Source organism: Sarcophilus harrisii, chromosome 3 (genome assembly GCF_902635505.1).
Source record: "Sarcophilus harrisii chromosome 3, mSarHar1.11, whole genome shotgun sequence".
Taxonomy (NCBI): domain Eukaryota; kingdom Metazoa; phylum Chordata; class Mammalia; order Dasyuromorphia; family Dasyuridae; genus Sarcophilus; species Sarcophilus harrisii.
Window position 1 is genome coordinate 9932848 of NC_045428.1, and position 26224 is coordinate 9959071.

The 26224-nt window shown below is 52.4% G+C and overlaps 1 protein-coding gene across 1 annotated transcript in view; it reads right to left on the reverse strand.

Moving 5' to 3' along the window:
- SNED1 (sushi, nidogen and EGF like domains 1) overlaps nucleotides 1–20875 on the reverse strand; it is a 67738-nt gene extending 46863 nt beyond the window's left edge. Inside the window, exon 1 of the mRNA XM_031957480.1 lies at nucleotides 20277–20875. Within this exon, the coding sequence (XP_031813340.1) occupies nucleotides 20277–20474 (198 nt within the window). The 5' untranslated portion in view covers nucleotides 20475–20875. The remainder of the gene's footprint in view (nucleotides 1–20276) is intronic.
- Between the last annotated feature and the right edge of the window lie 5349 nt (nucleotides 20876–26224).

The window sequence follows — 26224 nt, forward strand, 5'->3', positions numbered from 1 at the left end:
CCACCTCCTGTGACTCCACATCTCCCCACTGCTACCTCCAAGGGCACATAGATGTAGAACTAGAACGTAGATGATTTTGCCATGACTGCCACTGGCTTATTTTCTCCTACTGATTCCCAGGAAATTCTATCTCACCTGGACACCTGAACCAGTCTGATCAGAGCTGACTCGGAGAATCAATGTCCAGACTGGGCTACTGAGGACAGTGAGGGGATGGAAACTCTACAAGGAACAGGATATGTCATAACCTGGAAAAGGTCACTGAGATCCATCTTCAAATAACATGTGGAAGGGGAATCAGCCTCCCTCTGCGTGGCCCCAGAGGGGAGAACTAGAAAGCAATGGCTTCAGAGAAGCTCCGTTTAACATAAGGGAAAAAAGGTCCTGACGACTGGAGCTGTCCAAGGTCAAAAGAGGGGCTTGCAGTGGTGAGAAGTCCCACAAGTGAAAGCTGGGTGACTGTGGATGATGCTGTGGAGGAGATTCTCAACCCCATCACTTCAGAGAAGGGTGGACACTGGAAGGGCCCCTGAGGGGCTTCCAGATCCTGTTATTCTGCTCTCTTTGAAGACCGATGAATCTATGGATCTTGGAGATGTTCAAGGAATACCGGGGTGTGGTGAAAAGTTCTCACCTTCTGAGGTTCACACGCCAAAATTATGTTCCCTTTGATGCAGCTCAGGTTCCATCCCAAGGGCTCAGCTGACACTTTCCAGCACTTCAAAACTTGTGCAGAAATTCGGAGAAATGGCCCCATTTGAGTCCCTCAATAACCCTATGAGGCCAGTGCTGGATGCATTATTATCCTCATTTAATAAAGAACCTGAAGCTTTGGGAGAGTGATGTACTAAGCCAGAAGAGAGATCTGAATCCAGGTCTCTACTGTCTCAAAGCCCAGGGCTTTTTCAGCATCTAAAACCTAGGTTTCCCACAATTTTGCATACAGGAAGCTTTCAACTGACCCTTCAGTGTAAATCAGTGTAAAGTGAAGATGACCCATCTGGGGAAGGGAAGTCGTAATTATTGGAACATCTTCAGCATTGGTGGAAAGGACAGGAGGCATTTGCGGCCTGCCATCTTGCTTTCCTCTCTTTGTGGCTGGGCTTTGGGTGCCATCCTCTAGACTCCCTCTGGAGCTCTGATCCATCAGTCGATCGTTCATTCTCTTCTTTGGGGATCCAAAGCAACTCCGATGATCCAGTGGCTCCGGGACCTGTCGACTGCTTCCCACGCATGCCTGTCCATCCTGGAAATCCGTGTTCTCCCCAAAGGTCCTTCCAAAAGGCAGAAAGCTTTCCACATTGCAACAACATTTACCTTAATTATCCTGAGTTCATAATCGTCTAAAAAGGAGTTCAAATCAAGCTTTAGGTACTTACTAGTCAAGGGGCTCTGGGCTAGCCATCATTGTTGTTGTCCTTTGTTCTCGAAGGGGACCAAAACGACCTCCCTATGTTAGAGTCTGTTATGGTGTGTCTGATTGTGGCTGATCAGACCAATATGAGCTTGGAATGTTCTGCCACAGGTCAGACACAAATAGCCCCTTAATCTCCGATTACCTGTTTTCTCAACTGAGAAAAGGGGGGTAATAAAAGCATCTGCCTTCCAAGTTATTGTAAGGATGGTAAAATGAAATAATATTTGTAAAGGGTGTAGCACAGTATCTGACATACAGTAGGTGCTTAATAAATGCTTGTTTCCTTTGTGCATTTCTTCATCAGCATATTTTCTCTCTTCTCTCCTGTGTATTTCCTTGCTTATTCCGGGCTGCCAGCCACTCCATTTGCTCATCATCACAGAGGTGATAAGGGTAGAAAGTGGATTAGCTGGAAAGAATCAGCTCTGAACTTTGCAGTCAGTCACCTAACAAATGGCCTTGGAAGATGGGTGGCTCATGAACAGTTCGATGGCATGAATCTGGAGCAGGATTGATGGAGAAGGCAAGGAGCCCCTCAGAGGGACTATCTCATGTAGACCTTTTTTAAAGGGCCTCCATGTCCCAAGGGGCTTCATTTCCTAGTTCCTGCTTTTTTTTTTAAACTCCCCTTCCCAAGCACCACGGGTTAGCCTGGTTCGCTCGTTGCCAAGCAAAATATAATTATGGAGTAAATTTTCACTGTGGCGTGCGGGGAATTTCCATTCACATTAATGGAAATTGAAGACAAAATCCCTCCCCACCAAACTGCAAACATGCCTCGTGCTAATGGGACGCAAAGGCCAGCTGCCTGTCAAACTCACTCGGGACGGAGAGGGATTGGCAGCTTGGATCGGAGCCCATTCTGCCACAAAGGCAGCCCGGTCCTGCTCCTGCTCACAGCAAATGGATTTGATCCATTTCCCCAAGAATCTTTTATTATGGCAACTCAGTCCTTCGGAAGAATTCTCTCCAAAGAGGAAACCTGAAGCTGGAAACTTGCTGGGGACAGCAGCTCTGACAAGGTTCCCACCATCACATTGATCCCTCCCAATGTAATGACAGGAAATAGGCAATTCCCTCAATCTGGATACTTTCCTCTTCCTTAAATGTGCTCCCCAAACACCCCATGGGAAGCATTTTAGACCTCGGCATCTTTGCGACATTGGCCATCCCTTCCCAGTCCATTCTATAAATGTTTACTAAATGTCTTCCACAAACAAAGCACGGAGGGGTGGGGGGGATTCTGGAGGCAGAAAAATGAAAGAAAAGGTCATCTCTTCCTTTAAGGAGCTTATAATAAAATGGGGGCGATGAGAGTGAAAATGAATTAATAGAAGGAATAATGTGCGAAGTGCACAGGCAAGGTTTTGTGGGGTTGGGAAGGTTCTGATGGCTTGCAGGTAGAGCAGATGCTTCAGAAATGGGCATTGAATTCTTGAAGGGAAAAAAGAGCAAGCTGGAATCCTTTGTGGGAGCTGACATCCAATCTCAGGTACGAAAGAAGACCATCCAGGGAGGGAAGAGGCGTGTGCAAAGGTAAGAAGGGGCTGAATCTGCAAAGAAGACTTTGAGTGGAGCATAAAGGGGTGGATCCAACTCACAGAACCAATCAGTTCATCTCTAGAACTAAAACAGTCCTAAGGAAGGGCTTATCAGATTGATCCCAAGATGCTTCTGCATCTATCTTCTATGTTCATTCTCTGCTGAGAGAGGAAATTAGGTTGGAATTGGGAGCTGGGGGAGAGATGTTTTAAATATCCATTGGAACAAAGATGGAGGCGGAGGGGAGGGGAAGGATTGCTGAGCAGCACGAAAGGTGAAGCTAATAGAGAAATGGTTCATGAATCAAGTCAGCATTATTTCATGCCGTCTTCCAGGAGTTCTACATGGCTCAGTAGAAGAGCAGGGAAGGCAGATGGTGAAGGTGGTTCAAGATGGGTATTAATGAGGGGTGGGTGGGTAGAACAGAAGAAGGACAAGAAGGAAAAGGAGTCAGTGATGGAGAATAGTGAATTTTAGAAGCCAGAACAAGGGGATGGATTAGGACAATGGGGAGGGATTCCTGCCTTGCTAATTGGAAAGTGACATTCTCTTCCTTCTGGGTTACCACAGGAAGCCACAAAAGCTTTCTTCTTTGTGAAGAAAACCACAAACCCAGGCCATTTAGCTTGACTCTGTGTCCATGCTCCGAAACCCACTATGGCTACTTCCCAAGTCACCGGTCCCACCTCCTGACTTTGACTTTACTGAAAAGAGCAAGTGAAACTGCTTCTTCTCCTTAAAATGTGTCTCCTTTGGAGAGATCATCGGTTCTTCTTCCTTGGCTAGCCCCTACTGCAGGGACTTTTGTTTCTCTATTCACCTGCTTCCTCTGGAATACTCCATCAGTCACTCTATCACTACCAGACACTTTCCATCTGTCCATAAGCAGATTAAATATTTTCTTATTTAAAAAACCACAACTTTCACCCCGCCCCCGCCTTTCTCAGCTCCTATCCTAGATCCTTTCTTCTTATCATCATCGAACCTGAAGCAGAGATTCACCCAGCTAGCTACCTCCACTTCCTTCCCACCAACTCGCGCTCTTCAGCCTCCTCTTCTGGTTTCTGCTTCACTTTGACTCCTTGGGCAGAAGCTGTGAAGATTCCAATTTGGGCTTGATATCAGCAAAAGCATCATCAGTGATACTGAAAAGTGGGCTGGGTGCTCTTGGAGGCGCTGGGCTTCCCTCGCTGGAGGTTTGCCAGGAAAAGCCGGAAGACCATTTGGGGCAGGGGACAGGAAGAGGAGATTCTCCCTGAAGTCAGGCTGAGTTTGGTGATCGTAGAGGTCTTTTCTGGTCTTCTGACTTAGTGATGCTGCGCTTCAACAAGTGTTATCACCCCTATCAGGTGCTAGGCCCCAGAGATAAGAGATTTTAAAACACTTCATCTATTTTTCTTATTTTAAGAGATCAGTTGCCAAATCTTATAGGATTTTCTTAGTTCTTACCTTGTTTAGGGTCTGAAGATCTGGACACACTGCTAAACTCCCTGCTCTTCCTTCTGAATCTTTAAGCCAATCCACAAAGATTTATTAAGACTGACTATGGGCAAGGGGCTTACACTCTATCCCAGCCCTTCTTCAGTCTCCTCAACTTAGGTGATAACGCACTATGAGGAAATCTATCGGGGGAGTGGGCTATTGTCTGGATATTGATATATTTTCATAACAGCCTCAGTGAGACACATATTCTGCATATCAAGGAGAAACTGGTCAGTCCATCTGCTTTAATTATTGGCTCTTACACTTGCCCATGGACTAAGCCCAGGGAACTGGAAGCTGAGTGGGGCCGAGGTTGTTAAAGTGCCATTTTGGTGAACGAGGTCACAATAGAAGAGAAACCCGAGGAAGGCTTTTGGGATCCTGGTTGGGTAGAAGGAAATGACCGGCTTTCGTGTGAGAGGCAGGTCTGTGGAACGTGAGAATCGCGCGGCTATAACTCGATAGATTTCAGCGCCGTGCTGTTTCCCAGATTGAATATATTCTAAACTCTTACCCGAAAGTGCATTATCTTTACATAAGAAGCTTGAGGTGCCATCCGGTTGACTCGCATCATAGTCTCCCCTTAGCCTCGGCAAGTTATCGTTAAGGTTTACGGCTTCTTGGAAGTGGAGAGCGGACCCTGTAACAAGGGCCACCTCAAAAGAAGCCATGATTCCCAAGCCGTTAGAAGGAATCATCAGAACCTTTCCCATGCCCTGATCTTGATAATTCACCTGCTGGCCATTTTAGGGAAGGAGCTGCTCAGTTTCTAGGGGATGCCTTCCCCATCGGCGGGTGTACCACAGGCAGAGGCCTCCTTTTCCTCACGTCAGTGTGGATCTGTTCTGGGAAAACTCAAGAATGGGACGACTGCAAGTTGGCTGCAGTTTCAGGGTCAGCTTTTAGCTCCTCAAAACCTGACCTGGCCTGGCCCTCTGATGGGCCGCTTCAAGCGAGAGAAAAGTAGAAAGCACTAGCGAGCGCAGCGAGCCTCTCGAGAATTTTCTTTAGAACTCCTTGCAAAATCAGGGGCAGCCCCAGCATCGGAGGAAGCAAACGGCCCCAAACTAAAACAGGCCGAGCGTGTAGTACGTAGGGCCCGGCATGTCATGTAATGAGATCCTTCACCACATCTGCTTCCCCTAAGACCACGACATCCGATCAGCTTGTGGGATTATTGAAAACACACTTCTCAGCAGCACCATCCATCATCATCCAGATACCCCCCATTTAGAGACGTCACAAATGGAATCCGCAGCCTCGTCGCAGGTTGTTCTGCGGACTTAGCCAATCTGTCCCGGGAGACCGAGGTCAGGACTTGGAGGTTTCTGGAAGAATTACAGAATCTTCTCGTCCTAGGAATTCACAGAATCCCACAGTGGGAGAAGGAAGGCAGCTCTGCGGTCACTCATCACACACACCTGGATAATGATCCTCTCTGGTATTTGTAATGAGTTACCTTCAGCCCTGACTCGAAGAACTCCAGTGGGGCAGAACCAAAGTTCACTGTGGGTTCAATCTGGGTTCAGATTCTGCTTCTGATCCTTAGATTCCAGATCCTTAAACTCTCACATCCCCTGAGATGGATTATATGGACTCTGAGCCCCTTCCACTTTCATCCATCTACCATCCATTCATCCATCCATCCATCGCTGAGGCAACTGGGGTTAAGTGACTTGCCCAAGTGTAGTGATCTTAGTGGGGGAGGCAGGAGGCAGGGGAGCCACCCAGAGGAGGGTCAAAGATGGAGGGTCTCATTTCCAGGCCTCTCAGCCCTTAAATACCTTGGTATGATTACATCATCATAGCATATTATATATGTGTGAACTAGAGAACCCTAACATCACCACCATAAGTACCAAGCATATATGTAAACTAGAGAAGCATCATCTCATTAGTTCCACTGAGTTAACACCTTGTTGTAGGTATCCTTGCTTCAAGCAGACTCTCCAGAGCTCTGGCCCTCTACCCCCCAAGGTCACACAGGTAGGAAGCATAAGTGTCTGAGGCCACCTTTAAACTCGGGTCCTCCTGACTTCAGGGCCCCTTCCACTTTTAAAATGAAAATGCTCTATGTCCTTTGGCCCCCCTAAGACCGTTCTCATCGACACCCTCAGTTTGTGGGAATCTGACCACTTGCATTTTTGTTGTTGGTGATTTGGGGACCGTAGTTTGTCCGATTTCCCTCCCTGTGCGCTTCTTTCTTTTACTTCTCTTCCCTCTTTCCCATAATACACAATTCATGCAATGTGTGAGCACAAGATGAAAAGATTTTTTGAAAGAGAAAAACTGAAATAAAGAAAATAAGATCTCAGTGATGAAACCTCAGGAAAAAATACTGAAATTAGTGGCTCCCAGTGTTAACAGGGGAGTTAAGTTAACAGGACCATGGCTCAGTTCATTTTCCTGAATTTTTTTCTTGCATAAACATTTTTGCTGAAATCATAATTAAGTTTCACAGAAGTTGCCAGAAAACAAGGATCCAAAGACTTCAAAGACTCCCAAGCTAAGAATCATCTGGGCCAGTAGGTGAGGAGAGAAAGGGGGGGGGGATAAGGAGAAGAAGAGAAAGTTCAGAGTCCGAAGGGTTAAGCTCTCCCTTGGGGACTGGGCAGGGGACCTGTTTCCTCCTCTGTGAAGTGAGAAAAGGGCCTGTGAATGAGCCTCAGCCTGGACGGCCCTCAAGGTGCCTTCCATTTTTGAGTCCCGAGATCCCGAGGACTTTCCTCTGAACCCCCATTTTAGGAAGCTGAGGGGCTTTTTCTCCCCACTCACACCTGGGAAGCCTCAGCCACACCTTCCATGGCTCAGCCCTGGGGGATTTTTAGAGGCCCTTCCAACCCTGTGGTCTCGCTTCCCTTTCTAAGGACCAGCCCCAGAAGGGCACATGCTTACATTCATTCCCTTCTCTCGACTGCCAAAAAGAAATAATAAAAATTCCCAGTTCCCCAAGGTATTTGAAGAATTTGGTTTTAAAAATGCATGACCTGCCGGATTGATTCTTTTTCAGGGAAGGGGGGGGGGCTGGGGAGATTTCAGAGTAAATAAGATTCCTCCTTACTGTTGCCTTTGGGGTTTGGGGACCTTTGGGCAGCGACGGGTAAAACAGATCCAAGATCCGAGGTCCCCTTCTGCCACCCGGAGAGCCACCGATAGAGAACCAGCAGGCCCTGCGAGAAGAGCACTGAGGGAGAACAGTCTGGGAGGACCTCTGCTCCCAAACTAAAAGTTCTCATGGTCGATTTTGTCTTCCCTTAACGCGTTTCTGGCCACCTTAGACCTTGAAGAACCATGGTGGCCATGTTGAATTTAAGATGCCTTAGAAGATCATCAGAGCTGAAGTTTTCCTCGATTCCCTCTTGGGAAGGCTTGCCACCTCCCCTCCCCGCCAGCCCCTCTCTGCCCGTCTCTGACGTCTCACTGAGCGGAGGCTCTGCTGTCTCTGGGACAGCCGGTGTCGTGCGGCGGTCAGCACCCCGAGGGTGGGCATTCTGAGGGACTCCTGCCCTTCGCTGGGGAGACGAAGGCAAACTGGAAGGAGATCAGAGAGGCCGAAGAGGATGGCCGGGGGAATAAAGACAGGATTCACGAAGGAAGATGAAAGGGATGAATGTGTATTGTTTGGCGGAGTGACAAGTTCAGGGGCGGGAAGTAGGATCGGAGGCTGTGGGCTCTGTAAAGGGGATGGAAGGAGCAGACACAGAACAAAGTGGGGAGGGAACAAGAAGAAGCATGGGGAGATATGGGGAGATGCAGAAAAGGGCAGGGCCGGAAAGATAGACACAGAGATAGAGATGGAGAGAGATAGAGATAGATAGATAGATAGAGACAGAGAGACAGAGACACAGAGAGAGACAGAGAGACAGACAGACAGACACACACACACACACACACACACAGAGACAGACAGACAGACACACACACACAGAGACCCAGAGACAGAGAGACAGAGAGACACACACACACACACACACACACACACACACACACACACACCCAGAGACAGAGAGACAGAGAGAAGCAGCCAGAGAACCAGAAGTTAGGAGTAAGGGGCCAATGCCAGGTCAGAGATAGGCAAGGAGAAGAACTGCACTTGCCCACCTTGCCTTTGTCTCTTTCACTGCTGGGGAGCCTGTCCTGAGGAGGAGGCTGAGCACACGTGTGTGGCAACAGAGAGGAAGGATTTTCTGCCTCAAAGCCAGCAGGATGATGTTTTCATCAGATCCTCGTGCCCCATCCAGAGCAAGGAGCCGTTTCTGGAGGAAGGCAGGTGGTATTCTAGAGGGATTGAACTCGGGGCCTTGGGTTCCCAAATCTGGGCACCCTCCTGGCACCCAGAAGGGCTGAATGAAGGCTTTTTGTATCGTCCCACACCTAGAACCCACCAAGAAGGCTCAGGCACATGCTCAGACACTCACTTTCAAGATATTTTAGAGGGTAAAATTGCAAAAAAAAAGTGGGAAAAGTCATGGAAAGAGCTTTTTTTTTTTTTTTTGCATATTTAAAAAAAAGACCAAGAAGACTTTAGTGTGCCCTGAGCCACATTTTTAACAGTGTAGGGGGCAGAGAACTTTGAGCCAGGAGGACCTCGGTCTGAGATCCCCCTCTTTGTCGGTTATGGGGCTACCCACCACCTGGCTGGACGGTGTTGGCGAGGACTTCCAAGTCCAGTCTCCCCTAAAGCAGATACTGAAGGGGACAAGCATTTCTAATCAGGTAACAGAGGCCTGTTGGGAAATGAGACAAATGGCAGAGAGGAAGAGGAAGTTCTGCTGTGGTGACCTTTGGGATTAGGAGGATTCTGGCAAAGGGTGAGGACCCCAGTTCTGCCTGATGCTGGGGCTTTCGGGAGGCACAAGTAGTTCTCTTTGAGTTTAACAAGCATTTATTAAGTGCCTACCGTATGCAGAGATTAGGCCAGGTGCCTCATTTGATCAATCCATGACCAAAGCTCAAGCCTTTACTGAGTGTCACATATGGTGCTCAATACTGTGGCCGTGAAGCCAAAAGAGAAACACTTCCTGCCCTCAGGGAGCTTACGCTCTAACCAGGGAGCCCTTACTCTGGAGGCGAAGACCATGGTAAGGCAGAGTGGGCAGGGGAGAGAAAGGACACTCACGACGCCATGGAGCTGGTTTTGATCCTTCTAGATCTTGGGGTTTCCTCCTCCCTCAAATGATCTTGTTTCTTTCATGTTGTTTTCCTTAAGTAGATGCGGAGACCGATTCCGTTTTGTCCTGGAGCTCTTGGTGCTTGGCAGTGTCCCGAGGGGGAGGACGGGGTCTGTGGTTGCCTTGGGAAGGGGCTTCCTGCCACTTAGAGGCTTAGAAAGCGGCTGCACCAGTTGACTTGCCCAGGGTCATCTTGGCTTGTGGCTCAGGCCAGTCTTGAACAAGGGATCCCTGACTGTGGGAGCGGCCGAACGTGCACTGAGCCCCCTCCTCTCAGGATGCCGAGCTCTTGGGTTTGTCTCTGACTTAAATTTCTGACTCCCAAAGGTTTGTCCTCTTGCTCTAGGCCCTCTTGCTTATTAGTCTTGCCACTGACCGGGGTCAGCCCCGTTCTCTCCTCTCCTGCCTCTTCTCTCAGCAACGGGAATCTGGGGGCCCCAAGTAACCACGGCTGCTTCACTCCTGCCGGGCTCCCTAATCTCTCTGAACACACTGGCTCCATTGTGTGCAAGTGTGTGTGTGTGTGTGTGTGTGTGTGTGTGTGTGTGTGTGTGAGTGTGTGTTTCTCTACCTACAGACCCTCCTTGGAGAGCTGGTCTCCCACCTCCTATCTCAGAAGGTGCTGCCAAGAAACTGTTCTCCCTTCCCGGCCTGTTGGGATGAGTCAGAGGAGGGAGTCTTGTTTGTGTCTGCTGGCTGGACCCTGGTAAAGGGGGCCGGGCAGGAGGAGAATGGCAGGGGAGCCGCAGCCTGAAGCTACAGGGTCAGCGAGGCCTCTGTAGCCCTGGAGCAGGCGACCCTTCGGGGGCAGCACGGATTCCGGGAACTGTCTGTGGTCCAGCCTGCACCTTTCTGGAAGCAGCTCAGAGGATGCTTGAGGGCTGGAAGGTCCGAGTTTATGTCCTGACTCAGATGATGACCAGCTATGGACAGATTGACAGATTCGATAGAGAATGGATGGACAATATGGACAGATGGACATAGAAAGAAGGATGGACAATTAGATGGACAGACATCAGAGAGAAAGATGGACAGATGGATGGTTATTTGGAAGGGTAGATAGCTGTGGAGGGGGGTAGAGAATAAAGGGAGGGAACACTGATTGGGCCCCTCTGATGGGCTGTGCTGAGCAACCGGGATACAAAAAAGAGAAACCGAGTCAGCTCCCCCTGAGGGAGCTCACATTCTCCTGGGAGAAGATCACACATAAGGGGTGGGGATACAGGCAAAGCTGAGTCTCAACCTTCCCATCTGACTGGCCTCTGAGGGTCCTTCCAGCCCTAGACCCGTGAGTCCGAGATCTCACTTTTGTCCAAAGATGATGCTTAATTCTTTTCTAGATCCAGATCTGTTCACCTTGCCCGCCATTCTGTGCCCAGGAATCACCAGGTCTGGTAAACAGATCCAGCTTCAGAGTTGTGCAATTTAGGGCCTCCAGAGACCACTGAGGGTTTTTCTTAGCAGAGGCGAGATTGCAAGGCCATAGTAGGCACTTAATGAACATTTGGTGATTGACTCATTGATTAAATATTTTGTTCATGACAAACTAAGAGAAAAAGTGGTCTTCCAGTTGAACCCATGATCAAAATATAATCTTACTAATACTCCTTGCAAATGGTGGCCCAGCATTTGCCTGCAAATTTCTAATGATGGAGAACACTCCTTCCCTACCTTTCTTCCAAGCCCATATCATGGAACATCCGATTATCAGAGAACTGTTCTCAGGGAAAGGTCAGTGGCCCATTGATGAGTGTGTTAATGGATGATACAGATAAGCAAAGAGTTTCTTTTTTTTCAATCTCAGGAGCCTGAGGAATCATGGAGTGAATAGGGACCTTCTACGTTGGACAGAGATGCTTCAGACCTGGAGAATTTTGAAGGCAAAGATCTTTTCCAGAATTGGAGACTGAATGATGAGCTGACTTCTCAAAATCAAGGGGCAGGGGCTTTACCTCTTCTCTGCCTCCTGGTGGAAGGTGGATTTCTTTCTAAAAAAACATTGGGGGTGACAGGCTTACCTCTTAAGGAACACTTAAAGCAAATTCTCCCTCTTAGGAACTAAAAGTTGACGTCGTTGGGTCTAGGGAAGAAAAATATATTGGAGGGAAAATCCATGGAAAGTAGAAGAGATGGTATCATTGACTGTCTCGGACAAGAAGGAAACCCTCGCCTCTTTCCATAGGGCATTGAGAAAGCATCTTTAACATCACAGGGAAAACTGCCAGGTCCTTGTCATTGTAGTGGGGAAGTTACCCTTCTTCCTGAGCACAACTCAGAAAGTCAGAAAGTCGCAGAAACAAAGGGTTGGAAAGGACCTCCCGGCCATTCAGGATACCCCATACTTATGTCCCTTCTAGCTGTCAAGTAGCCAGCCAGCTTTTGTTAAAGCCTGTGGGGAGAGGAGCCCGAGCCAGCCCCTTCTCTGGGAAGGCAGCCCCACCCCCCGTAAGTTCCTCCCGAGATCACTAACTCTGCTCCCCATAATCCTCCCCTGTTCTGCTTCCTGAGGTCGAGCAGATGTCCCCAGCTCCCACCACATCACTGAAAACAGAACTTGTTGCACCATATTGTCCTGATAGAGGCGGCCCTTCTGTACATTTGACCCATCAGACTCTAGGGTCATTGGGGGGGGGGGGACACAGTTGTGCGAGGAAGAGGTTGGGGCAGGCGGCTGCCCGTGGCCGGCAGATTCACTTCGCAAGTTCTTGGCTCTTTGAAGAACATCAGTGAGTTCTGGGAAGTCTGATGGGGCTGGGTGAGAACTGGGCCTGGAGTGTTGTGCAGAGAAGGAAGGGTCTGAGCGATGAGCTACCGGGACTCTGGAAATGGGCAGAGCATGGGTTCCGAACCAGCACATTAGACGGTGATGGGGAAAGTTCCAGTGAAGGGCCTGCGTCTGACTTTGTGGGAGCATGACAAGGATGGGCACCGGGGGAGGCTGACTCCAGACTTAAGTCTGGAGTTTCCGCTCATGCAGCGCGATCGGCACCGAGAGCCTGGGAGCAGGTGGTTCTTATTCATGCTTTCTGAGCCCCCACAATGGGAACCCTCTGGAAGAGGTCGACAGGAGTTGGTGTATGGGGGCATGAGGAGAAAGCTGGGGTCCAGCTCCCAGCAGTTCTGAAAAGTTGTCATGTCAAAGTTCTTTTAAATCTCCCCCCCATAGAACCGAGTCACAAAATGCCACGGAATCCATAGTTTGGGAACCGAAGACGGTCCAAAGGGCAAAGGGAGCAGGTGGGAGTGAGCCGGCGCTAATCCACAGACGGGATTAGTGGGAAAAAAGTCTGAAGGGATATACAAGGAAAGAGGAGAAAAAGGTTGGGCTGGTCAGGGAGCAAGAGTGAGGAAGGACCACGGGCCAGTCTGCGCCGTCCCTTGGTACCCACACAATGCGACAGAGCTGGGGGGAGGCCCCCAGCCTGGAGAGAAGGAACTCGAAATGGGACCAAAGTCTTTGGGGTCTTTATTAAATTAAACAAACCTAGGATGTTGGACAATCTCGTTAAAGCTGATTTCTAGACCTGGACTTTCTGAATTTCAGCACATTTTGGGGATCTCTTGGAAAAGGCATTTCCTTCTCTCCCCATCGGATGTAGGAGCCGAGGCCTAGAAGCACAGGTGACCGTTGGGTCTTCCCCTTCTCTCCCAGACGGCCCTGAGGTTATCAGCCATGAGGGACCTTGGCCAATGTTACCCAGGGCATGTGGCCCCGACGCCTTATTGGGGCAAACACCCCGAGGCCACGGACTTGGGCAATCTGGGCCCAGTGAAGCGGCCCGGCAGTGGCGCAACATAAGTCACCGGCACAAGGAGGGAGCACATAGAAAGTAGATCCCTGTGGGGCTCAGTCGGGGATGAAATGGGACAAGGTGGCAGCCGGGCAGGGCCAAGGGTGTGAGTGCCGCAGAGCAAGTGCACGAGAGGGGCTGCTTAGGGGTGGGCAGCAGCAGAGAGAGCCTCCTTCTCTTCCCTCCCGTTTGGCTGAGGAAAACCTCACACACCCTGACAGGTCTCAGAGATAGGCTCTTCCCAGCGGCATCCCAGCAGTAGCCCAGAACAGCAACGAGCAAAGGAAGCGTCCGCACTGGGAACCCAGGAGAAGCGAGACCCCCGCGGAGAAGAGAGACCCCTGGGGAGAAGTGAGACCCCCGAGGAGAAGCGAGACCCCCAAGGAAAAGTGAGACCCCTCGGGAGAAGCAAGACCCCCAGGGAGAAGCAAGACCCCTGGGGAGAAGCGAGACCCCTGCAGAGAAGCAAGACCCCTGGAGAGAAGCAAGACCCCCAAGCAGAAGCTGCTCTAGGAGACCCCAAGGCAGGGAGTTGGAGTGGACCCTTTCTCTGAGGACGTCTATCTCCCGGCCTGGGCTCTCAGTCTTGGAGCCATCCCAGAGGCCCAGCTGGGAAGGGAGGCCAGGCAGCAGGAGGGCAGGGCTGGGGGCAGGGGATCCCATTAAAACAAGGTCAGTCTCTGAATTACTGGGTCATCCTCCCAGGTGGACAAGGACACTAGACATTCCCATCTGAGGATGCTCACTTTGGGGCTCTGGTCACAGACCAGAAGCATTGTGGATCTGAGGACCTCGGCCCTAAAACAGGCCAGGACTCATTGACAGAAAAGGAAACTAAGGCAAACAGTGCAGGGGAGGGCCCAGAGGGGGGACAATGCCTAAGGGGGGGATTCAGGCCCAGGCCTTTCTGATCCCAGGCTGGGCCTGGGGGAACATCCTCAAGAGCATGGCTGCAGAAAGAGGCAGGGCAGGATTAGAATCCAGCTCCTCGGACACCACAGTCCTTGCTTTGGCTCCTGCCCCATTTTGGGGGGCTCCAAAAGCCCCCCATTGCTTCCTAGACACCTTCTCCCTTCCCTGTTTGCTGACATACCATATCCTGCCATGTGAGCCCCTGTTAAAACGTCAATCTCTCTAGGAGAAGCAAATATTCGTCCTTATTAGTCATTGACACCTCCTGGTGAGTGAGCTCATCGGCCGAGAGCACGTTCAGCAGGGGCAGGAGGAGGGCCAGGGTGGGGGAGAGGAGCGGGGTCCTGGACCCCTTCTGGGGTGGGAAGTCCCTACAGGCTACTGCTCGTCCTGCCCCCCAACATGGAGGTTTGGGGGCTTCCACGTCCCCCAAGCCCTTCTCCCCTTGGCTGCGTCCCACTACTCCCATCCCCGGGCCTATGACGGGCATTTTTTCCCCTGAGCTTCTTGGCCCTCACAGCTGACTGTGCTCATTAGGGAGTCTCTCCTGTTGAGGAAGCCCTGCCCGAGCTCCTGCCCCAGAGAGCCACAGGCTGTGGGGATCCCCCCCAGGACAGTTTGGGTGTTTCTTGCCCACTCAGCCCCCAGAAAAACTGCACACAGACACACACACCTGCCCTTCAGCCACTTGGGGCCCCCAGGTGGCTCTCTGAGGCGAGAGGCCCCAGGATCTGGTCCAGGGGACCCCCCTCTGAGCTCCTTCTGCTAAGGAAGCCCTGGGCCCGGACCTTCTCTTCATCCCTGTGGGCTAAAGGCTCAAAGAGACAGCAGCAGGATAGCCCCCTCAGAGCCAGGGCCCTGCTCCAGACCCACATCTTGTCTCTTATGTGAGGGTTGTGAGACCCAGGCAAGTTACTTAACCGAGGTCCCCAGAAAAGCCTTGAAGGCCCATATGCTGGGGAGAAGGGGCTGGTCTTTGGTAGAGGGAGGCATGAGATCACCAAACCAGCCCCCCCCCCCCCCCAACCCCATACTACAGGGTATGGACAGAGTAGTTATCTATCCATTCATCCATCCATCATCTATCTAACTACACACCCATCTTTCTATCCATCTATTCAAGTAATATCTATTTATCCGTCCATTATCTGTCCATCATCCATCCATATATTCATCTGTCCATCTGTCTGTCTGTCTGTGCAATCAGGAAGCATTTTTCAGTGTTAACTATATGTCAAACATGGCGGATGCCGGGGATCTGTGGTGACGGAGACTCATATACGTATTATTGACATGTGCAAATGTGGAACGACCCAAGATTTTGGAAACATGGGCAGCTCCTCCCCCTGGTGAGGTTCCTCTCAGTCTGTGAGCTCCTGAGAGCAGCCACTGTTGGGCTTTGCCCTTCTTTGCCCCTTACAGTGCCTGGTACAGAGTAGGCGCTTAATAAATGCTTGTCCCGGTGACTCTGTCCACACATCTCACAACCACTTGTAAGATGCCAGAGGCACCTAAAGGTCCCAGGAGCATCGATTTGCATCTGGAAGGGGCCTGAGAACTTGCTGGGTCCCCCCTCCCAGTTGTGAGGGTCCCCAGAGGCCGAAGGCCTCCCTTTAGCATGGGCGCTCACGCGGGGACCATGATCTGTGAATGACTAAGAGGGATGAATATTTCTCCCTCCCCCCCCATCTGCCCCTTATTGCAGAACATGCCCCTCTGCCCTCTGACCCTGGTCAGTGCTTCCTCAGCGCCTGCACCCTCGACCTCCCCACCTCTGTTTTTAATGTCCAAATGTCTGCTCTCCTCGAGGGCCCGACACCTCCCAATCTCGTACTTGTAGATCAGTGACTGACGAGAGATTTCTTCATTAATGTAACATGACTTACATGGGCCAGCCTGGCGTGGGGGGGGGCGGTGCTAGGGTTTCAGGGCCAGGAGGTAGGAGGAGCTTGGGCATCCTGGGCTCGAGGGAGCTCGGAACTGCGCAGCCGGGGGAAGGCTCAGTGTGGTACCGAGGGTGCTGGGATCGTCGCATTTGTTCACCAAAGCGGCTTTTAAGCGCAACTCCCTGTCCTAGGGCTGGGAAGATACAAACCGAGCGAGACCCAGTCCCTGATCTCATGGAGCTTTGAGAAGGGCAGATAGGATGCGCACAATAGGATAAGGCACATTCACGAGAGAAAATGTTTAAAAATCAGTACGAGATGAGATGGCAGAGAGAAAGCTCCCAGCTCGAGTGAGGAGGGATGGAAACCAGAGAAGAAGGAGCCAAGCCCCAGCCCGAGCTGCGCTCCCCACTCCTGACAAAGACCTGGACTTTGTAGACATTGACCCAATTCCTTCGTCCCTTTTGCTTTTCTTCTGCAAAGCCTAACTTGGCCCGCGCTCCCTGCTAATGGTTTCAGGAAAGGTATCCGGGGGCGCCCATCCTTAAAGGAGTTCATTCTCTTCCCCACTGAACAAATAGGAGGCAGAGAGGCCGGGAGGCCGTCTACGTCGGCCGGAGGATCTCTGCAAAGAAAAACTGGGTTACAGGGAAAAACCCTTCCGGGCCGTGCTGTGTTAATCCCCAGACTGTCAGCTCCGGCTGGAGCCACGCGCTTGGCCGGCAGATATTTCCACTTTCGAAGCGTTTGCTCCGTTGCCTTGGCAGCCGCAGGTATTGCTGGCCGGACTGCCGGGGGAGCCAAGCGGTTTCCTAATATTTTCACCCAGGACTCTCGACAGGAAAGTACCCCCTGGCACACATGTTCGCAAATATTTGCACAGAATGTTTTGGCCGTCGGGCCGGCGCACTCTCGTGGAAAACATTTCCCTGACATAAAGCACACGGACGCCTCCTTTGGCCTGGCCGGCCGCTGAGCGGAGGAGCTTCGGCGAGTTTCCCGGCCCGGACCAGAGGCCAGGGCCAGCTCCTCTCCGCCTCGGCAGCGCCTCGTAACCTGGCCGCGGGCCCGCTGGAGTCTCGTCCGGCCCCGCTCCGCGGTCCTGCCCGGGCCGGTGCCCGCACTAGGTGGGGGGGCTCCCTCATGAGGCACATGGGAAAAGGGACGGCCAAAGGAACCAAGTCACCGAGGCAAGAGAAGGCCTTTCTCAGCCCAGTCTCTGAGTCATCTGCGGGATGGGCTCTCATTGGCTGGGGGCGGGGGGAGGGGACAGGAGCCCAGTCTGGGAAGGGCTCCCTCTGGATTTCCATTAGGAGAGGAGGGAGCAAAGGATGCTCCAGCTAGAGCTGGCAGGAACCGCCCCTTGGAGGCTCCTGAATCTAGACCCTTGATTTTACAGATGGAGCTCGTTAAGTGACTAGGGCAAGAGCTCGCAGCTATTAGATGTTAGACCCCAAGTCTTCCTGGCCCGCTCCGCTTTCCCTACTTTTGTGACCCCAGGAGAGGTGCCCAGGGCAGGGCTATCATGGTTAGGAGATTCGGGGGTGGGGCCTGAAGCCCATATCATGGGTGGGGGGTGACAATCTCTGCATCGCTACAGTACGCAGGGCTGGGGGTGGGAAGCAGGTCCTCAGGGGTCAGTGCCTGGACAAGAGATCCACTCACCCCACCTTAGTTGTACCCCCTGCTAATGTAAGAAGTTGCCAAACCCACTGGAGTGAAATGAGAGGAAGACGAAAATGAGAGACTGAGAGCAATCCCATAAAACACGAGGGGGGGGGGCACAGTCGGTTCCCTTCCGTTACTTCCATTCAGGAAGCATTTATTAGTCATCTGCCTTGCTCCAGACACTGAAGAAAATGACAAACAGGAGAAAGAAGCTCTGCCCTCAAGGCGCTTACATTCTACCGCCCTTTGAACTCTGAGCTGATGGGTTAGAGCAATACTGAGCCAAGAATGGGGGGGGGGGGGGGGGAGGGCTTTGGGGAACCATGGTCGGTCACCGGAGTCACTACAACCAGCTCAGCTGCCTCAGCACCCCAAGGAGCACATGCTGTGCTGCTCACCCCCTTAGTCTCCCTCTTGCTCCTTGAATCTCCCAGCTATTTCTCTTCTCTGTTTTTCTGTGTCTGTCTCTGTTTCTCCTTCCCTCCCTCCCTCTCCCTTTCTCTTTCTCCCCTCTCTCTTCCCTTGTCTCTCTCTCTCTCCCTGTCCCCCACCCCTGCCTCCCACTTCTGCCCTACCCCCCTCTCAGCCACTCCTGATGGTGATCTTGACCTCGATTCCCCTCTTCTCTCTTTGCTCCCTCTTTGCAATCTTGTTCCCGCCCTCTTCTCCCCTCCTGCTGTCCAGGCTCTGCTTCTCTTCTCACCTGCGCCCCTGCCCTGCCCCCCACACTATCCCCTTTCCCAGCCATCCTTCCTGGGAGACTGCCCTCCATTGCCTGCTCAGTCATTCTGCCCTTGAAGGGGCCGTTCCTAATCTGGCTCTTGCTTCCCTTTCTGGCCTCTTCATGAATTCTGCACGTGAGGGAGGCTGGCCTCTTCTCTTCCCTAGCAGAGGGCTACAAGCTGGGCTGGGAGTCAGAGGAAGCTCTGCCCTCTGTTGCCTGGGTGATCTTGGCCAAGTCCTTTCAGCTGGCTGAGTTTCAATCTCCCCCCACCCCCCCAAAAAAACCAAACAAAAAAACAAGGATCAGATGCTTTCTAAAATAAATCCTTGATCCTTATTCTTCCCTCACTCTCTTTTCTTTCTGAACTGTTGCTCCCATCATCCTCTACGCTCCCAGCCTTCCCCTATGGAAGCCTTCCTTCTCATCAAGTGCATGATTTCTGCTTGGGAGCAGCTGCCGGGGCCTCCCCTCCCCAGTTCTCGCATTGTCCTCGGGGACGGTGCCCATTTCCTCATTACACCCCAAGAGCGTCAGCACCTGTGCCCATAATGCATCGGGGTTGAGATCCCCGGGACCCAGCACACAGTAGGCTCTTAATGATCAGGATGGCAGATGTGCAGGTAGAACTAATCTCAGAGGTTATTCTTCACCCTCTCCCATTTTGCAGACGATGGGAAGAAGCTAGGAACTTTTAAGGATCTGCCTAAGGTCATCAGAAGCAGGATTTGAACTCAGGTCCTCAGTTTCCAAACCCTGTTGGCTCTAGTACACCGTCTCCCGTATATGTTGAAATAAATCCACAAGGGTAAGGGAGTAGGTTTTTTTTTTTTAATGCCCCCTCCCTTTGCCAAACTTTCTCTGCTTCCCACCCCTCCCCCTTCCGTTACCATAGCAACAGAGCTTAGAGTAATCAGAAATCTGGGGGAATCGGTCCCTGGACATTCTGGAAAGTCACACGTTCTCTCTCTCCCCCCCCCCCCCTTCCCGCAAACCTTTCCTCCTGTCTATGGCTTTTGCGAAATGAGGTCCAGTTCGCTCCTGGGGAGGGGGCTCTGCTCCCCCCCCCCCGCCCGCTCCAGCCCCGCCACTCCTACCCAGCGGAGGCTGCCTTGCCCCCTCTCCCCAAAGCATCCTCCTAGTTACGCTGGCAGGGGCAGCGCGGGGAGGGGGGGCAGGGGAGACACGTCCCGGCCCCTCTGCCCGGGCGCCTCCCTGTTTCCTAGGGCTCTCTTGCCAGTCTCGCGCATCCAAAGGCTAAATTCACACCTGGGAGTTAGAAAAGCCAGAGCCTAGCCCTCTTTCCAGCGGCCCTGCCCGGTCCCTCCTCCCTCCCTCCTCCCTCCCCGGCGCCTGGCACGTCCCGGTGCCGCTCGCTTGCCCGGCCGCCCGCCGCCTCCTCGCAGCCGCTCGGTCCGCTCCGGAGCCCCGCGCTTCCCCGGGCCGCGGGCGTCCCTCCTCCGCCCGGCGCGGGCGGCCCCGGGGGAGACTGTCCGCCCCCCACCTCTGGCCTCCGGGCCTCCGGGCCAGATTCCGGAACGCGCCCGGCTCGCCGGCGGGGCCGGGCGCGCTTCCCCGGGCGGCGGGCGATGACAGCTGGCGGTGCCCGCTCCGAGCGCGGCGGGCGGCCTCGGGCACCCGCGGACCGGCCGCCCCCTCCCCGGAGCGAAGAAAGCGGCTACTTACGTAGAGGCCGGTGTGGCCCGCCCCGAAGAAAGGGAACGGGAGCGAGATGGGCAGCAGCCCCGAGCCGCCGTCGTCCTGCTTCGGGGTGACAGCGTCCCCCGCCTCCGAGCCGAACGGGTAGAAGTCGGCCAGGGGCACGAACGCGCGGCCCCAGCCGGCCAGCGCCAGCAGCAGCGCCCAGCGGGCCAGGCCCCGCATGCTCCCGCAGCGCGCTCCCTCCCGGGGGCAAGGGCCGAGCGAAGGCGGCCGGGCGGGGGCCCGGGGCAGGGGCCGGGCGGGGGGCCCGGGGCAGGGGCCCGGCGGAGCCTGGGCGCGGGGGGACCCCGGCCTGGCGGAGAGCGAGGCTGGCCCGGGAGCGCGGCCGCGGGTCAGCGCGGGGGGCTGCGCTCTCCCCCGCCCGCCGCCCTGGCTCTCCGTCCCCCGCCGCCCTGCTCCGAGCGCCTCTGCTCCGGCTGCCCCGGCCGCGTCCTTCCCTGTCTATCTCGCCCTCCGCTCCGCTGGGAACCTCGGGCTCTCACATCCCAAACTCAGGTCTCCCTCCTGCAGACAGCACTAGCCCGGCCGCCGCCGAGAGAGAGACCTCATTCAGAGCGCGGGCCCCGCCCCTCCGGCGCTATTTGAATATTCAGTCCGAGGCCAGCCACTCAGGGCCCGCGGGGGGCGGGGCCGGGAAGGGCCTGCTCCCGGACTGGTTGGGTGGGGCTATGTAAATCGCAGGCCGCTTCTTAAAGAGCCGGGGGACGAAATTTGGGGGGGAGGGAGAGGGGGGCCAGGGGGAAGAAGGTGAAGAAGGATGAGCCAGAGAAAGGAGGAGGAGGAGGAGGAAGAAGGAGAGGGGGGGGGGAGGAGGAGGGAAAGAGAAAGGGCTACTCTTGGCCCAGAGAGTGTCGGGGTGGCCCGTGGGGTTGGGGGGCAGCCAGGCGGGCCCCGCTGGGGGGGGGGGCTGCTCCAGCTGCCGCCGAGGAGGACAAGAGGGCAGGCTCAAGATGGCAGCCAGACCGGTAACTGCAAAGCGTCTGAGTCCAGCTTGTTCTTTTTCAGAGGAAGAAACTGAGGCAGAGAATTCCCGAGCGGCGTCCGCGCTCCCCACCAGAGAAGGGACTAAGTGTCCAAGCAGGGAACTAACGCTTCCAAAAGTCCCACAGGTCCCAGGGGACAAGCAGGACTTCGAACCTGGAGCCGCCTTTCCGCCCATCTCCGGGGGCTCCTGCCACATCGGGGTCTTCCTTGGGCTCTTGGCCAAGACTTGAGGGCCCTCCCTGCGGTCTCGGGCTGGGGGGAGCCCCGAGGCTGCGTGTGGAGCCGGTGCGCTCAGTGCACGTGAGGGCACACGCGAGGGCACGTGCCCACGTGCGGGCACACGCGAGGGCACCGACCCCCAGGCTTTGGCCAGATGGAGGAGGGGGGGCAGGCGCCCCATCCGCACGACGGTTTCCCAGCTTAGCAGCCCCTCGGCTTCTGCCCAGAGACGTTGGCCCAGGGGCACCTCATCAGGGCGGCTTTTAAGGGGGCGCCGCAGCTTTGCCTGAGAGTTGGGGATCGGGAAGGGAAGCGGCTTCGGAGGAGGAGGGGCTGGGCTGGAGATGGCCTCTTCCTCGGCCAAATGATCTTTGCTTTTTATTTCCTAAGCGTCCTTAGCTGATACTTGCAGAATCGCCCACCGGGGTAGCTCAGATTGCTGCTTGGAAGCATAACTTTGGGAGAATCTGAGCCTGAAGTGTAACTTTTGGAGCCTCTGCATCCAGAAAGAACTCTGGAGATTGAGTGTAAATCAACACTCTTTTCTGTTCCTTTTTTCTTCTTGTGTTTTTTTTTTTTCTTTTGTCCTGATTTTTCTCTCCCAACATGATTCATGAAGAAATGTATATTTTTAAAGTTAATATACAGGTACAACTAGAAAACATGAAACCCTTAGTAACAAAATAAAAAATAAAGCCATGACTTTTGCTTAGTGGGTCCAACATTGAAATCCACCCAACTTCAGGAGGGGGGGCGCTTTTGTCATTTTCATTTCCCGTTTGACTCTTCCGATTGGCTCCGTGGAACTGGAGTGCTTTGCATTTAGACTAAATGTTTCCACAATTCAATAAAACGGTTAATGAGACACAAGGCCGGCAAGGCAAATGTTTGGAAGGAAGGAGAGGTATCTTTGTCACTGAGTTCAGGGGGGGAAAAGCATAAGGAAATTAGAAAGGAAATAAAAGCTACATTGGATGAGACCCTTGTCGCCGGGGGAGATGCTTATGGAATGGAACTTAGCTCAAGATCTTTCCCCTAAGACCCCCTAAGAGTACCCATCCTATGTGGACTTGGCCGCTAAGACTGTTAGTTGATTTCCAGCCATAATAATAACTCAAGCAGTGCCATGTGATTATATAGGTGCCCGTCATCTCCCCCAGAGAATAGTCAGGGATGCTTCGTTTTCCTGTTCCCGGCACGTTGCCTGGCACACGGTAAGGGTGGGCTGGTTGCCAGATCCTAATCGTGGCCATCACAGTTCAGAAAAGGAAGGAGATGGTGGTTAGGGTTGGAGGGGGCCCAGCTCCTTCACTTTACAGATGAGGAAACTGAGGCGTAAGAAGCTCCTGCAAGTAACTGAGGACAGCAGCGGGCCTTTTGTGATCACGACTCCCCCGTGCTCTCCAAGGGTCCTGGCTGACACTGATCCCTTAGGAAGGTGTGACCTGGCTCACTGAGGTGCCCCCACAGCTCGGTAGCGATGAGACTGGGGAGGCAGGGGTGGGGGTGAGGGGGGGGTGGTGGAATTTTGCCTCCCTTTGCTTGGTAGTGAAGAGGTTAAGGAGGCAAAATCTAATTTTAGACCCTGAGCTGGGGACAGATTCTCACAACTTAACACTGGTCTGCTGCAGGAAGCTCTTGGGGGAAAAAAAAATCCCAACAACAACATTACACACTGAAATCTCGGCAGTGCATTTAACCCTTTCCTAGGCCCTGTGGGGAGAGCTGGCTCCCAGCTGCAAAGCTGCAAGAGGTGAATGTTTGTGTCCGAGTGGGTGTCTTTCCTGCTACCAGCAGAGACAGATCTGGGGAGGGGACCCCAAAAAGAGCCCCTGGGAATGTGCCTGCTGAGGATTCCGAGCTCCCGGGACATCGGGGAGCTTCCAGGGTTTCTGTCCAGAAACCTGAGTTTGTGCAGAGAATTCAACAGCTGTGAGTGAGTGAGTGAGTGCAAAGGATCCTTAGGCCCTCTGCTGCCTCCTGGGAGGAGAGCTCGCTCACTCAGCCCTGAAAGAAGGAAGCAGTTTTTCAAACTCAAGATGGGCTCTCGGCGAGCCTTGGAATAAAGGTCCCTGAGAACATCTGTGGACAGGGAGGGATTAGGGAGGAAGAACTAGAGACCGGGGTCAAGGTCTACACCTTTATTTTGTTATTAAGGAAAGATTAGAGATGATCTTGACCAATCCAGCCCCTCTGTTTTACAGATAAAGAAACTGAGGCAACCCAGAGGGGACCCCCAATAGTCAGAGGAAATCAGTGCCTCCTGTTTAGTGAGTCTTCATTCAAGCTCATTTAAATCTCTCTGGAGAGACCAACTACCAGGTCTCAGAAGCAGTGAGCAAGTGGCACTGCTAGGAACCGATTTGCAGACATGGGGCTCTTTGCACGGTCAGTGGCTAGTGGGGACTTAGAATTCCTGGCTGCCTCAGTGAACCCCAGCTTGGTCTCTGGAGTGCCCACTACACTGTCGCAAATGCTTCCGACAAAGACACATACTGGTCGCAAGTGCAATGGCCTCTTTCTTCCCTCTTATGGTGACCTCGGCCAAGGCCTCTCTGTTTGGGAAGTGGACGAGTTGTATAGAATGACCGCTAAGGTCCCTTCCATCTTTAGCAAGTTCTGTTGTCACTGAAGCCCTGGTGCCACCAAATAATCTGGGTCTAGTGGGGAAAATGATGAAAAGCCGCCATCTGGTCTGTGTTATGTTCTGACCTGCCGCTCAAACTGGGGTCCCAAAAAAGGGCAAATATGGAGCCCGGCTTTCCTTGACCTCAATGTAACATATTTCTTTTGGACCCCTTCTCTCTCCCACCAATTAATTCCTTTCTGTGGTGAAGAGGGGTCAGGCAGACCCTTCACTTTCAGAATTTGTTGGTCCCTTTCTCCTTGAGTCTCCATTCATATTTTCTATAACATTACACCATTAAGTATTCTGGGTATCTTTTGTGGGGCTTACTCAGCTCTGACAGAAATAAAAAAAAAACACCCAAACTTAGCTCTGACTTTTCAAAATTTCGTGTTTTCTTTCTCTGTCTTTTGTGTCTGTCTCTTTGTCTATGTTTCTTTGTCTCTCTCCATCTCTCTCTCCCCCTTTCCCTTCAATGGTTTCTCTTCCCCTTTTTCTCTCATTGCTTTTTCTTGCTTGTTTCATTGTTTCTCCTTCCTCCCTCCCTCACCTTCCTTCCTTCCTTCCTTCCTTCCTTCCTTCCTTCCTTCCTTCCTTCCTTCCTTCCTTCCTTCCTTCTTCCTTCCTTCTCTCCTTTCCTTTCCTTCCTTCCTCCCTTCTTCCTTTCCTCCCTTCCCCCTTCTCTCCCTTATCCCTTCCCTTCCTCCCTTCCTTTTACATGCAGGGGAGGGGGTCAGCTTGGCTCAACAGATAAAGTTCTGAATCAGGAAGACACTGTCTTCCAATCAGACCTTTGACACTTAGCTAGCTATGTGACAATTGACCTGCTGCTTAAGGGGTCTTTGAGACTCAGTTTCCTCCGCTATAAGTAGGAGAAAATCATTAATAACTACAGCCTCCATTTTAGGATTATTGAGGGGCTCAAATAATATAGCTTGTAAAGTACTTTACAAATGTTCTGCTTCTAGATCAGTGCCAGCTGTTAGAATTATTATTAGAAAACAGGCTTGGGATCAGTGTAGAAATATCCATTTGCTCCCTCCAGGTAGCTTCACGGTGGGATTTTCACTCTGTTCTGGAATACAGAGGGTTAACAGGGAGCCCACACACTGGGCATTACATTTCATTTTGAAAAACTCCCTGAGGGCAAAGGAGAAAAAAACTATTTTTTTTTCTTTCAGGTGCTAAAAATATTATCAGGAAATACTTTTCAGCAATGTGATGTTTTAGGTTACACGCTAAACTCAAGGGCCCCTTTGTCTCTGATGAAAAAAAATCTGCATTTATCAGAACCGAGCCATTTTATCAAGAGGGTTTGAGTTCTCCCAGCAAATAAAGCCAGGGATTGCTAGTTCCCCAGTAGGGCTGGACAGACCCGCTGACATTCTCTTTGGGATGCTGAAATCTGGGTTCAATTTTGGCCGGATAAGACAGATGCTGTAGGTATAGAACGAACTGGTTCCTGGGTGATTGTATTTGCTGGAAAAGCTTAGAGTTGCAGTTGTGAATCTATTCCATAATTGGGAGATATTTTGAGTGTGTGTGTGTGAAAGGCAAATTATCAGACTAAAACATCAGCTGGAAACGGTCCAAGTTTCTTTGCCCATGTCAGCAATTAACTGTGGGGTTGTGGTCTCCCTTTCAGACCCAGGAGGATGCTAGTTAAAAGGACCCAGAGGGAAGAATGTTAACTCTGAACCTCATTTGTAGAACAAACATTCTTCAGTCTAGTTCTAATGATGGCGGATAAAAGAGCTGGTAGTGGGGAGAAGAACAGAGATGTGCTTCAGACCCATTTGCTCCTAGATGATTCCTGCAAGTTGGCCCTTGTGCCCCAGCTCCGAGCTGGAAGGAAGCTCAGGTAGTCAACCCATTTCTGAACAAGAACTAATGGCCACCCAGCCTTCCTCTGAAAGCCTTCAGTGACCTCTAAAGCCAGTTGATTTCACATTGGATCAGCCCTAATTATTTGGAAGTTTGGGTTTCCTCCCCGACATTAAGCCCAAATTGCCTTCTTTGGAACTGACACCCATATTCCAAGTTTTGCCCTGGATGGCCAAGCAGAAAAATCTAACCACTCTTA